The sequence below is a fragment of the Podarcis pityusensis genome (assembly GCF_964106645.2).
Source record: "Podarcis pityusensis genome assembly, chromosome: 1".
Taxonomy (NCBI): domain Eukaryota; kingdom Metazoa; phylum Chordata; class Lepidosauria; order Squamata; family Lacertidae; genus Podarcis; species Podarcis pityusensis.
In genome coordinates this window covers 81761508-81774677 of record NC_138028.1, presented here as the reverse complement: position 1 = coordinate 81774677, position 13170 = coordinate 81761508, and the positions used below count along the sequence as shown (strand labels likewise).

The window sequence follows — 13170 nt, the reverse complement described above, 5'->3', positions numbered from 1 at the left end:
TTCTCAAAGCTCTGCAGTTTCAATCTATCTCCCTCTTGTTCCAGAATTTCCCAATATTTCGGCCATTTGGCCTCCATATTGAGCTTTTTCAGTGCTTTCGCTTCCATTGGTGACAACCACCTTGGGGTTTTATTTTCCAATAAATCCTTATATCTTATCCAGACATTAAACAATGCTTTCCTGACAATATGATTCTTAAATGCTTTATGTGCTTTGACCTTGTCATACCACAAATACGCATGCCATCCAAATATGTTATTAAAACCTTCTAAATCCAAAATGTCTGTGTTTTCAAGAAGCAGCCATTCTTTCAGCCAGCAAAAAGCTGCTGATTCGTAATAAAGTTTAAGGTCTGGCAGGGCAAATCCACCTCTTTCCTTTACACCCGTTAGTATTTTAAATTTTACTCTAGGCTTCTTGTCCTGCCAGACAAATCTAGAGATATCTTTCTGCCACTTCTTGAAGCAATCCATTTTGTCCAAAATTTGCAATGTTTGAAACAGAAACAACATTCTAGGCAATACATTCATTTTTATCGCAGCAATACGGCCTAGCAGCGAAAGCTTCAAATTTGACCAAATTTCTAAATCTTTTTTCACTTCAGCCCAGCATTTTTCATAATTGTCTTTAAATAGATTCCCATTTTTAGCTGTCATGTTAATCCCCAGGTATTTCACTTTCTTAACCACTGTTAAACCTGTCTCATTCTGAAACCTCTCTCTCTCAGTCACTGTTAAGTTTTTCTCTAAGACCTTTGTTTTTAACTTATTCAGTTTAAATCCTGCAACCTGACCAAATTCTTGAATCAGTTCCAAAACCCTTTTAGTACTAGATTCTGGCTCCTGTAATGTCAATACTAAATCATCTGCAAATGCTCTCAATTTGTACTGTTTAGCTCCGACTTGTATACCTTTAACCAATTGGTCCCTTCTAATCATGTTCAGCAGGACCTCCAGGACCGATATAAAAAGCAATGGGGAGATTGGGCAACCTTGTCGTGTCCCTTTTTCTATCTTAAATTCCGTCATCTGAACTTTCCAAAGTGCTGTGTGAACCAAAATGCCACCCTCCTTGGGAATTCAATTTTGCAGTGCCATTCTCCGATCAAGTCCTCAACTTAAGTCTGGGGGAAAGAGAAACCGAGAGCAACTGAAACAGGCAGATATGAATATCAGAAGATCCTGCTGGATCAGGCCAGTGGCCCATCTAGTGCAGCATCCTGTTCTCACAGTGGCCAACCAGATGCCCATAGGAAACCACGGAGCAGAACAGGAGCACAAGAGCACCCTCCCTTCCTGTGGTTTCCAGCAACTGGCATTCAAAAGTATTGCTGCTTCCAACTGTGGAGGCAGAACATAGCCATCATGGCTAGTAGCCATCATTGATAAACTCTGTGAATTTGTCTAATCCTCTTTCAAAGCGTCCAAGTTGGTGGCCATCCCTGCCTCCTGTGGGAGCAAGTTCCGTAGTTTTAACTATGTGCTGCATGAAGAAGTACTGCTTTGGGGGTGCAGTCTGTCCTGAATCTTTCAACATTCAGCTTCCCTGGATGTCCTGTTCTGGTGTTACAAGATCCCCAAGGACAAGTGATTGTCCATTAATATTCCTCACCACCATCTGCCTGGAGCGTCTCCACCCCCATCGTTCTGCCCGGATGCTGAGGTCCAGCACCGAAGGCCTTCTGGCGGTTCCCTCACTGCGAGAAGCAAAGCTACAGGGAACCAGGCAGAGGGCCTTCTTGGTAGTGGCGCCCACCCTGTGGAATGCCCTCCCACCAGATGTCAAAGAGATAAACAACTACCTGACATTTAGAAGACATCTGAAGGCAGCCCTGTTCAGGGAAGTTTTTAATGTGTGACATTTTACTGTATTTTTAATCTTTGTTGGAAGCCGCCCAGAGTGGCTGGGGAGACCCAGCCAGATGGGTGGGGTACAAATAATAAATTATTATTATTATTATTATTATTGTTGTTATTATTATTATTACTATTACTACTACTACTACCACCACCACCACTTCCCTTCAAGATTAAGGACTTCCCTGCATTTTTGCCTTGCCAGACATCAATATCCATTTAACACATTCTCACCTGTGGACTATCTGCAGAAGGTGAAGCCAAGAATAGATCACATGCCTAAAAGCATTCCAGAGTAAAGACAGGCCAAATTTAGATCACTAGCTGAAATGGAGACAGAAATCCCACCTGGAGCCTGGGGTTCTTCCCCCTACAGGCATAGCTGATCACGTTGGTGAACTGGGCTATTTGTTCCCTGTTTGCTACCAGTCCAAAAAATGATCCAAGTGCTTCCATGAGGCACCTTAATGACCAGCAAATTTATTATGGCATAACCTTTCATAAATTCGGCCCTCTTCATTGGATGCATAAAATAAATTCTTAATTGGTAGGTATATAAAGAAGAAAAATGGTAAGGTGGGAGCTGAATAGCAATCAGGTGCAGAAATCTCACCGAGTGATAATTAGAGCTTAACGAGGCACACCATTAAACCCTTTACAGCAGCAGGCTGGTGTCAATTGCTGACATGAGTGAACAACACATAGCAATAGAGTGGAACCTCAGTTTTCGAGTGTCTTGGAAGCCAAATGCTTCAGAACCTGTACGCTGAAAACCCGGAAGTAAATGCTTCCATTTTTTAACGCGTCTCAGAAGCCAAATGGCTTCCGCTGCATGTTTTTCAATTTTCTCAGTGGAAATTTCCAAAAGCCCTTTGCACCTCAGTTGTTGAACATTTCGGAAGTCGAACCGTCTTGCAGAACGGATTACGTTCGACAACCAAGCTTCCACTGTAGCAGGATCTGTCAATTTCAGTTTTCTTGGTTTCTCATTTTTCCATTACTGAATTCATTTCACCACAATTTGCAGTGATTTCCATGGAAAGAGGAGTGGTTGAAATCTATGCCATGCCAGCCCAATACAGATAGTAGCCACAGGGTCCAAGCTTCAGCAGGGACTTCATGCCATGATGCTGTTTGGCTATCCTGAAGGGGGTGATTGAGATGTCACTTGGGAACAGACCCACCCACCACCTGAAAATGCCCTGGTTGCGTTGCAGAGTAGCTAGGTAGCTGGTTTGATCGTGCAGAAATCGCTGTCACAACATGTATCACAGTCTAAAGGAGCTTCCAGTTGTCTCTGTTTTACCCCAAGCCTGCAATGTGCTCTACCCGACATTGTTTCCTGCTGATCTACATGGCTGCCGGGTGCTGACATGAAACCAGCACAGGCTGCTTAGTCTGCCTGAGCTCAAGACAAAGGTATCTGCAAATGAGGGAGGGTCTTTGGCTCTCCCTGTGCTGCTGCTGATTTGCTTAAAATCAAAATAAAACAGAATTGTAAAAACTATGTGGGGGGGGGGGGAAACTAAGAGGAAAAAGCAGGAGTTGGGGGGGGGGGCTTCTCACCCACCCAGGATCCTGAGAAGATGCAGTCTAGACCCTCTTTCTCAGTCTCCTGCTCTCTAACCCCAAAACTAATACGGTCCTTAGGTGTTGCTGGTTCTTTACTCTTCTGTGCTCTTTTCTGGATTTCAGGCTCACAGGGTTTGGCGGATCCTGCAAACACACAAGTGACAGAAGCAGTGACTCCAGTCTCCCACCTGACCAGTCCACGTAAGTTCAAGCCTCAAGGCACTTTCTCCTGCAGACAGTATCGCATCTCCCGTCTTGTGCTCAGGCGTTACAGAAGGAGGTAGCATAAAATCATGATCTCCGCTTGTTTGGTATTGTCTGCCTGTGTGATCAGTACCCATATGAACAAACACCCCGCCTCTAAACTTTCCACACCACACCTGCTGTTATCTTTATATAGCCCTTGTTCCTGGTCTGTGTCCTCTAGGTGACATAGGGACTGTATGCACAGCTGGGTAACTGAAACAAATAGTAAGACTAGTCTTCATCCACAGTTATGCCATGCTACTAAGTTGTTTTAGACTGGCTTTCATATTGTGTTGTGCTTTAACATTGCAACCTGCCCTGGGACCTTAGGGTTAATAAATTTAATAGTCATAATCATAATCATTGTATGATGTTACATGCCACCCCAATCTCTTGAGTGGTGCAAGATTCCAGGGGTTCCAGGCACTTACTCAGGATTTGTGTTTCCTTTGGAATGAGGTGTAGCAGAGACTGGAGAGTTAATATGGTTTATGGTTTATTTGCACATATTTACAACCAGAGCCTGCAGTGGAGGGGTTCACAGCATTAACACCCCCATAAGGCCTTGCTTCTCTCATAGCTGCAGCCTTGGATTCCTGGAGAAATCAGGCATGGCTCTGATGTTCTGCCTTCCCAGCCGGCTGCCTTGTTTCCAGCTTCCAGCACACATAACTCCACTCTCAACTCTGGCCTTTGTTTTTCTAACTACTTATGAGTTGAGGGAGGGGGAGCACCCAGATCCACTCCTCTGGATTCCTTAGTGGCCCATTACCTCATCAGGAAGCAAGCCTGGCTATTCCAGGAATGAGAAGGGGCCCCAGACATTAGAAGGGTCTTGGCATACAGCCTACTCCCCCCTTCCCAAACTCATAACAACAGCACCAGCAACAACAATAGCAGCAACACATTTATGGTATAAGAACAAAGAAAACACAGAAATGGCATAAAATCAAACACAAGCTTGGAAGGCTGTTTCCCTCTTCCTTGCCCTTCTCCCTTCCACACATTAGAGGCAGGGTAGGGTGGGTGGGTGGGTGAGGATTTGTTTATTTTGCATTTAATGCAAATTTTCCAAATCCACACTTCCTGAACCAATTAGCAAATCAGAATGCATCTCTCCTTTGAAATCTGCACTACTTTCAATTTTGCCATGCGGTTTGCAAACCAAAGAATGCATACAAAAATGTGCTTATTCCTTGAAAATAGCATGCAAAATGCATTCTGTTGGGGGAAACTGATTGACTGGTTGTATTTCTATTCCACTTTTCATTCAAATGAATCCCAAAGCACCTTACAAACAATAAATAACAATAACATAATAGGACATCACAAATGCAACGTAAATCTACTATGCAAAAAACAGCTATATTAGGAGAATGTTTTTGCACAAAATGCATATATATATTAATGCCTACTTGGGGGAAAAATCATCATGGGATGAACTGAACTGGGAAAATGTAGAGAAACTGAAATTGATTTCTTCTTCTTCTTCTTCTTCTTCTTCTTCTTCTTCTTCTTCTTCTTCTTCTTCTTTTAAAATTGTCCATCTTTACTACCCACCCACAATTGCTAATGTTTCCATTTGCAGGTTGGACTGCACCTGAGAACTTACCGGTAGATGTTAGACCATCATACCAGATACTGCAAATTCTCTGCATCGTCCTGGGTCTTCTCCTTTTTTTGGCCATTCTGACTCTAATTATCACCGTTTTGCGACACAGGCGAAGGGAAAACGGTACCATTGGTATGCTGGGCATCACCAGCACTACAGAGGGAGGAAACCTACATATAAATAATGCTATGGGGAATTGGGTGGAGTGGATATAATATACTGTGTTTTGGACAGCTACTATAGGAAGGCTTCGAAACAGATGCCAGATCCCTTCCTGGCAGGAATCAGAAATGCTGCAAAGTGTCCCTGCCATGGATTCATATTGCCACCAAGAAGCTGTCACGAGCTGTCAAATGTTTTTCAGTCTCAGTGTATCCCTGCCACTTCCAGAAGCCTCCTTTATAACAAGTCTATAATGCTTCCTGAAATCTGAAGGAGAGTGCAGATAGATTTCAAGAATAAGGGTTGATTGCAAATGAGACTTAGAAGCCTCTCAGAGAAAAGTGTGTAATTGAGCCACTATCTCTTGGGGCTCCAGGTGTTCATTTTCTCCCCTGTTATGGGCATTTAGTTATATGGATGCATGTCGGAAACTCATTTCGTTTGCTTTAAAGATGCAACATTCAGCCAGCCTGCAGGCTGTCATTTTGACAGATGTTTGTCCCTATAGTTTAGTAGCATATCCCTACTTCTTGGCTCCCTTTTGAAACATTTACATGCAATAATAATAATAATAATAATAATAATAATGTGCTACACACAATTGCAAAGCTGCTAACCAGGTGAACAGAACATATCTCCACATTGCTTAAAAAAGCCACAATGATGCCAGGTCTGTTTCCAGACAGAGTTCAGAGTGCTGGTGCATACCTATAATGTCCTTCAGACACCATCCTCTGAGTGCAGGTCTGGCCCATGAGGTAAAGTGAGGCAACTACCTCAGGTGGCAGGAGCCACAGGAGCAGCAGATCCCAACGTTGATCTGTCTCCCCACTCCCACCCCAATTGTTTCCAATCTTCCCTCACTCCTTCTTCCTTGGCAGGGATGGGGGTGCCATTTTGGGGTCTGTCTCAGGGGCCAAAAGGTATTGAGCCAGCCCTGTCTAGGTGCCCCTGTCATCAGAGGTGAGGCAGGTTGAGACAGGGGAGAGGGGCCTGCTTGGTTGTGGTGCCCCACTTCTAGGGTGCTGTCTCTGAGAAAGCTCACTAAGTGCCTGTTCTGTTGTCCTTTTAGTGCCAGGCAAAACCCTCTTTGTTTTCCCAAGCTTTGGGAAATTGTGTCTAATCACTATTTCTTGGGGGGGGGGGGTTGCAGGTGGATTTTATTGCCATTTTGCTATGTATAATGACCAGAAAATGCTTTCATGTTTACTTTTTTTACGTGAATGAATGATGTTACCCGGCATGAAACTTTGGGCTTATCAACACTTAACTTTCCTCTGGTTTTTCCAGGCACAGCGCACAATTTAAAGCTCAGTGTCTGAGCACCCACACCCACACCCTTTTTTCTTTTTGCTTCAGAGCTTTTCCTGGGAAACCCCACTCTTAAAAATTCACTGTGCCTAGAAAGAGCAGGGTGAAATGTTTTGCCCAAAGTTATTGAGCAAGCAAGGAAATTCGGCAAAATCCGATATGGGTTGCCATACGTCATGTCTGACCTATCTTTAGTTACTATGGACGACCTATATTTCCTTTGGACCTTTCCAAACTATCATCTCTTTCCATAGTAAATATGTGCAGATGCTATTCTTTTCTTACAGAGCACATCTGTTGGAGGAATATTTCACTTTTCCACTGCTCAGTTGGCAGCATGGTTGTTGGTTTCCCCCTGCCCCGGATAACGCAATAGTTACTCATATGATTACCATGTGGAAGTTGGTTGTGAGAATGTCACCTCAGCACCCTCTGAGGAATGGAAGGGAAGCATGTATAGAATGAGGGACCTGTGGCCCTCTAGATGTTGCTGGACTCCTCCCATCAGCCCAGCCCAGCCAGTGGTCATGGATGATGGGAGTTGTAGTCTGACAACATCTGGAAAGCCACAGGCTCACTAGTTCCACTGTTGTCAGAGCAGGAGTCAAACTCCTATCTGCGTGCAAAGTCCCTTTGAAGGGAAGCCTTACAGAATGAAATATCTGTTTTCAGTTGCAGATAGTGCCAATCCCTGTGCCTCAACTGCTGCTCCCATCCTTCTAAATCACATCATGCAAGTCTCAACCACTGGAACACGCAACAACTATCAGCAAGTCCCCACAAACCTCCCCAAAGAAGAAGGTATGGGAAGTTGTAGCTTGCTGGCATCACTTGTATCTCCCTTATTCCATCGACCACCTGTCTCCCCACCCTCTCCTGTCTTCCTGGCAGTTACTAGTTTCCATGTTTGATGGTTTGGGCCAGAATCTACGAGACAGTAGCCCATAAGGCTGTCCTTGATGGGCTGCTGGGAGCGAAATGGTAGCACTATATTATCCCTTGTCTCATGTGTCTCCCACCTCATAATGGCTACTGAGACACAGTAACGATTCCAATCTCTTTTTTGCTGCAGTTATCCAATAATGCTGCTGGTTGGATGTGTTTTATAATTATCAGGATCACAACAGGCAGTTTTCCTGAGGAAAGTCCCTGCCTCAGAGCTGGTATTTGCTACTGAATCCCAGTTATTACCAGCCTCACACCACCAGTGATGCTGTTTGTTTTGATAACATTGTCCCTATCAGGATTCCTCTCAGTTTAACCATTTTATTTTCATAAAAATAGTTATTTTTTTAAAAAACAACAACATTTAAATAGATAATATAACTCCAAAAAAAGCCTACAGCTAGAAAATCTACCGTACGGTACTTTAAATATTGTATAAATGCCAGTACCCATTCCAAGACGTTTGTGTTTATCATCAATAATGCTCTGTGAATGGTTACTTAATGTAAGTGTCTGAGAGTGTCATTTTTTTGTATTTTGTTTCCCTCTGATTTTACTGGTTACATTTCTCCTTCATGTCTCCCTGTGTTTGTGTCTATCTACAAGCTATCTATCTACTCTGCCAAGCAAAGATAGCATTTCAAGCATCTGATAAAATGGTTGAAATATTTTGTGCCAGTGAAATGCTATTATGCTGGAGAATTCATAAGCAGGTTGCTGACAGCTTTGTTGCACGATGGATCATGCAATCTGCCGTGATCTGAGTTTCAACTAGTGCAACTGTTGTGTTGGGTTCCTATGTTGTGCAACAATAAAACTCACCCATCCCCTGGCACAAGAGCCCTGGCAGTAGCAGATAGAGAAGGTTGGGTGTAGCCCAGGGTAAGTCAGTCCTGCTGAATTTCTGAGTTGATCCTGGACTTGTGCCCTGAAGTCCTGCCTGATAGCTCCACTAGCTGGTTCTCCCCGAGTGGACTCATGTTTCTTTCTCCCTTTCAGCAACGGCAGTGCTGCCTACACCCCTTAGTGAAGACTCTGATTCCGACTATGAACACTATGATTTCAGCAGCAAACCACCTGTGCAACTGTCTACCTTCTACAGTGAGCATCTCACCACTGCCAGGCACACACTGCTTTCTTGTCAGAAACTTCCTAGCTTCTTTGGACCAAGCTGTACATCCATGATAATCCCTCGTGATCCTTTGTGGTTCTACCAAAGGATTTGATCAGGACTGGAGGGGTGTTTAACCCTTTCCTTTGTGCTGTTTTCTTAATCAAAATTCCACCCACACCCCCCCCCCCATATATTCACACACACCCCTCTGCTTGACTAGCAGCAGTTTGGGAAGTCTGACTTAGATCAGTATTAAAGGAAAAATGCAGACAAAACTGCATGCCACACATTTGATTTTAATATTTAGTTAGGCTCTTTAAACACTTCCTTCTCCACCACTACTGTTCCTTAGTGCCACTTGGCCCACCTGCTATTTCCCTAACTCCCTCCCTCCCTCCACAGTCCCCGAAGATTTTCCCATTGCAAACTTTAAATGCAGATTAAGTGCAGGTTTTCTACTAAGAGATGCAAGTTAGACTCCTGTGCCCCACATCCATATGCCTGGGTTATTATGCAATCCACATTCAGAGGCAATTGAATGTTTGTTAGGGGTTGCATTTAGGAAGCTGAGTATGTGTCCAGTGTGTTTCTTCATTCCCACCCCAATAAAATCCCATCAATGGGTTCGTGCAGGGACTGGGTAGGGAGCAGAAAATGCTCTGCAGGGACAGCCCATGGGTTCAACTGGCCCCTCCCAGCTAGTTGGGACAAGGTTGGGAGTGAAGGCAGAGAGGTAGCAGGAGAGGACTGGGGAAGGAGGGAGCAGGAAGGCACCCAGGCAGACCTGAGAAGGAATTTTGCCCTTTTGGTTTACCTGGAAAGGGGAAAAAAACCACAAAAAGCCACAAGGGGCAAACCTTGTAAACTTTAAGAGTTGTGGGAACTTAGGGTTAAAGGATCTGCAAGTTTGATGGTTCAGAGGTATGCTGTTTGAATACAGCATATATAATAGCCTACTTTCCTGACAAATCAACTTGTGCTCCTTAGTCATTTGGTGGTGGGGGTGACAGTGATATTCTGTGGATCCTCCTACCCCTGTGTTTTGAAAGAAACCTCCTTCTCCCCTTCCCCTGCATCTGGGAGCTTGATGATGAAGTCTGTTTGGCCCCTGCTTTCAGATTCTCTTCGAAACCGAGTGACTGATGAAGACCCTCCCCGTTACAATTTTGCAATGCCAGCTATGCACGAGGAGGGGGACAACAAGCACCCCACCTCAGAGGCCTATCCACAAGCAGGTGAGAGCCTTTCTGTACCTTTCTGGGGGAACATAGTAATTGTGATGCTGTTGCTGATTTCTTCTGCTGGATCCAGTTCCTCACTGCCATATGAAGTCCCTGGTTTTCTCCAGCAGGACCTGCAGCTGAAGACAGTGACAGCACCTCTTCTGGAGACGCAGACTGGTATGAGAACATCCAGAAACCAGAGCAACAGGAAAGCCATCCAGGAAACGAGCCTTCCTTTGGAGGTGAAGCGTAGGATTGTTATCAATGGAACTTTAATTAGTCAGCTAGCACATTCAAAGGTCATCGCAAAATAAAACAAGGTTCTATCTACTCTGAACGTCAGAGATGAGCACAAACTGATCCCTTCAAAAGTGAGGTCATTCTCTGTAATGAAATTGACACCATCTGGTAATTAAGGCTTTGCGGTTATGGAGCACGTGTGGCCAGGCGTTGTGTTACACACACATTTGCTAATGTACCTGCATGTTAGATACAAAAGAGAGATGGAACGTTAAAGAAAAATATTCCACATTAAACCATGGCCAGACATTTGATTAAAATTCAGTAGAGCTGACAGGGGCCTTATAGCATTGCTTTGGGGGGGGGCGTGTCTGACCTCTAGGCTGCCAGGTGGCCATCTGTGGCTTAGACAAAATGGATTCCTATTGTGGGACAGTTAATGGCTGTGGGTGCCGCACATCCTCATCTAAATATAGGGCTGCCAATTACTGCAGCCCACAATGCAGGGCTCTAGTGATGGTCAAGCAGAGCAAGATCGCCTAAAGAGAGAAGAATAGGGGCCAGAGCTCTCCACCCTGAGAAGCCGATAGTTTTCTCCCTCATTACCCACCAAGACGTCCAGAGAGGCTTCGCAGCTGGATAGTTGGGTCACCAAGCACCTCAGCTTTCCCCTCAGCATCTTTTCCTTCTAAGCTTCTTCCTTCTTCTTGGCAGCTGACCTGAAATGCCCTCATTTCTTTGCTTCAGGTTCGACAGCTTCCCCCAGACCTTTGGTGAACTGCAAGGCTGGGCCTGGGAGCAGCTCATTTGACAGCAGCAGCAGCAGCGATTATGATGACATGTGGGCCTAAAGGGCAGGGATGCAGCTGGGATGATGCCGCTCCATCTGTCGTCAGCAACGCCTCCATCAGAAACAGCCAAGGGTGATGGCAAGGCTGAGAACTGAAAGGGACCTACCTGTTCCCACAGTCTGGGCCTCAAGGATTCAGCATTTTGGAAGAAGACCAATTCCCACAAAGATACGCGTGTGTCCAACTCCATTCCCAGGACCAACTAGAAATTTGTTGCAGTCACAGAGCCATGTGTTTATTCTGCCTGAGATTTTGTGCTATTGTGAGAATAACTATGGGGGTGAAGAAAAGAACTGAGGCCTCAGATTGATTTCCTTTCCCCAGTTTGTATGGCCAGCCAGCAGTGTACTGTCACAAAGCAGTTGATACACTGACATTCCTACCACCCCAGCAGGCTGACTTCTAGCTTCAAAATCCAAGCTGCTGAAGCAGAAGCTTCTGGCAATAAGCACTGGCCAGTCTCCTTGAATGGTGTTACATCACCAACACAGACTTCCCCATAGCTGCTACCCAGGATGGAGCTAAAACAAAGTCCTCGCTCTAGGAACCAGAGCCTCTCCGACAGTTTCTTCCTTGGGGAGAGCTCTTAATTAAATGCCAGGGTTTCTTGGATAAGGGTGAGATGCTTTCATGATGGGATTAGTCAAGGCTGTTCTACCTGAAGAAAGCCAAAACTGCTGTTTCAGGGGCTCTGCTTTCTCCTCACTGTGGGGAATGGAGCACTGATTGCTAGGACTAGCCCCACCTCACAGCAGTTTTAGCTTTCCACTCTGGGGCTTGTGAAGGCCTGTGAGCTCCTGAGATGAAAGGACAGCAGTTCCTTCTGCTACAGAAGCAAATTTGGGGAAGAACCAGAGTTCAGCTGGCAGCAAAGAGCTTTGCCTGCTGTCAGGCCCAGATGCAGTCCTTGGTGTCTCCAGTTCAAAACATCTCAGGTAACAAGGCTGGGAAGGACCTTGGCCAGACGCCCTGGAGAGTTGCTGATGCTAGGCTAGATGGACCAACGTTCTGACTAGATATAAGGCAGCTTCATATATGGTCTAAGGTCAGGGCTGAGAAACCTGTGGGCCACCGAAGAACTCTGACTGTCAGCCATGCTGGCTGGGGCTGATGGGCATCCTGCAATTTCCAAAGAGCCACACACAGCAATGACAGCTGCTCTATGTGTCTGGGAGTATACTGTCTGGGTTAACTGTAAGGCCCCCCCAAAGCGCTTTGTGCTGCACTATAGCCAGGACCAGAAGCATCTAATGGCAGAAATGAATGTATCTGATGAAACCCAAGCACAAGCATCTTCTATTTATTAAGAGAGTTGCATTCTCCTGAAGCGGGGATCAAATTCTTATTACTCATCCCAGCATGGTAAGGTAGATAGTGGCACTTTTGTAATAATGGCGATTTGAATATCTGCTTTTTATTCTCCTTACAGAGTTTGGAATTGGAGGTGCAGCCTGCGAGGGAGGGGTAGGGGGCTGCTGTTTGAGTTCTACCAGTCTCTGGCACTCGTTGTCTGTGAGGTTCTCAAGGGCCCTGTCTGGTCCCTGTCTCTTCCAGATCTTCACAAGAGGGTCTTAAGTAGAGCAACCCTAATTTACATCTATGCTAGAGCAGGGAGGCATTTCAGAGACTGGCTTGCAGAGTCATCAACCACACCCATTGCTTTGCCATTATTGCTGCGGGCAGTGCGGAAGATGGGGGCAGCCTGTTTGTCTTCCCTCCCATTGACTACAATAGAGGGGGTTAATTGCACCAGCCCCAGGGGCTGCTGTGGAGTTTCTCCATTTCTGTGGATGGGTTGGGGAAAAGGTGGCATATCTATGTCCAACTTGCCCTGTTTCCACTCCCACCAGTGGAACATCTGTGCTCTTCACTGGTGTGCCAGGGACATTCTAGCAATGTAATGCCATTCTGCCAGCAAATTTCTGTCTCTGCCAGCAGAGAGATACATAATGCTATGCCACTTTCTAAGGCTCCTCAGCCAGCTCTATGGTGGGGCTAGGTTTCTTAGCACATTTCATTTTTCAACAAAGTCGTTTTT

At 45.3% G+C, this 13170-nt stretch overlaps 1 protein-coding gene across 2 annotated transcripts in view; it reads left to right on the top strand.

The window, feature by feature from the left end:
• CD6 (CD6 molecule) overlaps window positions 1–12604 on the top strand; it is a 41239-nt gene extending 28635 nt beyond the window's left edge. The window contains exons 5-11 of one of the 2 annotated variants that reach the window (XM_080981264.1): window positions 3552–3629; window positions 5263–5409; window positions 7432–7560; window positions 8704–8805; window positions 9937–10053; window positions 10167–10283; window positions 11029–12604. In XM_080981264.1, coding sequence (XP_080837390.1) covers window positions 3552–3629; window positions 5263–5409; window positions 7432–7560; window positions 8704–8805; window positions 9937–10053; window positions 10167–10283; window positions 11029–11132 — 794 coding nt within the window. In that variant the 3' untranslated portion in view covers window positions 11133–12604. Of the gene's footprint in view, window positions 1–3551; window positions 3630–5262; window positions 5419–7431; window positions 7561–8703; window positions 8806–9936; window positions 10054–10166; window positions 10284–11028 lie in introns of both variants that reach the window. The other variant, XM_080981263.1, reaches the window with a different exon arrangement.
• Window positions 12605–13170: the final 566 nt, after the last annotated feature.